Source organism: Penaeus monodon, chromosome 25, assembly GCF_015228065.2.
Source record: "Penaeus monodon isolate SGIC_2016 chromosome 25, NSTDA_Pmon_1, whole genome shotgun sequence".
Taxonomy (NCBI): Eukaryota; Metazoa; Arthropoda; class Malacostraca; order Decapoda; family Penaeidae; genus Penaeus; species Penaeus monodon.
In genome coordinates, this window is record NC_051410.1 from 13,044,839 (window position 1) to 13,045,539 (window position 701).

Below are 701 nucleotides of genomic sequence, written 5' to 3' on the forward strand. Positions count from 1 at the left end.
GTATTTTCCTCTTAAAAAAAAAAAAAAAACGTTGCAATCCTAACATTATTTTAACCAGCAAAACCTAAAAATAATTCGTTCGATTTTCCTTACCTAAGTACGATGACCTTGACGGTGGGTCCTGGGATACTCTTGAAGATGCTGGAGGCGTTAAGATGGCAGCGGCCATAGATGACATTGCCGTTAACCTGGCGACGAAGAAAACTGTCAAAACCTTTACAGAATAAACCTGCCTTCTACCGCCTTCTACCCCTTTCTAAGCACGCAATACAATAAATAATAATAAAAAACGTACATAATAAAAAAAAAAACATAAAAGCACCCACAACAAAAGCCATTTTGAAAGATTTTCACAAAAGACTACCTTTCATAGCCTCTATAAATCCAAACACACTCTCGGGCAACCAAGGGACCCATCGAGAGCGTCAATACTGAAATTACTGTAGTCAGCCTCGGAGGCTCGAAAGACCCATTTTCTCTTCCCCGATGGAGGGGAGATTTTGTCCATTTTCTTTGTGTATTATGCTGGGAGTCCTTTTGTATTTGGGATATCATTTCACAAATTGTGCAGAAAAGGGTGCACACTGGATTTTTATAGAAAATATCGTGGACAAACTGGTTTCTACATTTTGTTTCTTTTTACCATGAATATCAATGGGAATATAAAATAATAATGTCTAGAGAAAGAAAGAATAATGGAC

General features: G+C 37.4%; 1 protein-coding gene across 1 annotated transcript in view; it reads right to left on the reverse strand.

Moving 5' to 3' along the window:
- LOC119589052 (multiple PDZ domain protein-like) overlaps positions 1-701 on the reverse strand; it is a gene marked incomplete at its 5' end in the record, with an annotated part of 103,178 nt that overhangs the window by 100,793 nt on the left and 1,684 nt on the right. Inside the window, 1 exon segment of the mRNA XM_037937627.1 lies at positions 94-188. Within this exon segment, the coding sequence (XP_037793555.1) occupies positions 94-188 (95 nt within the window).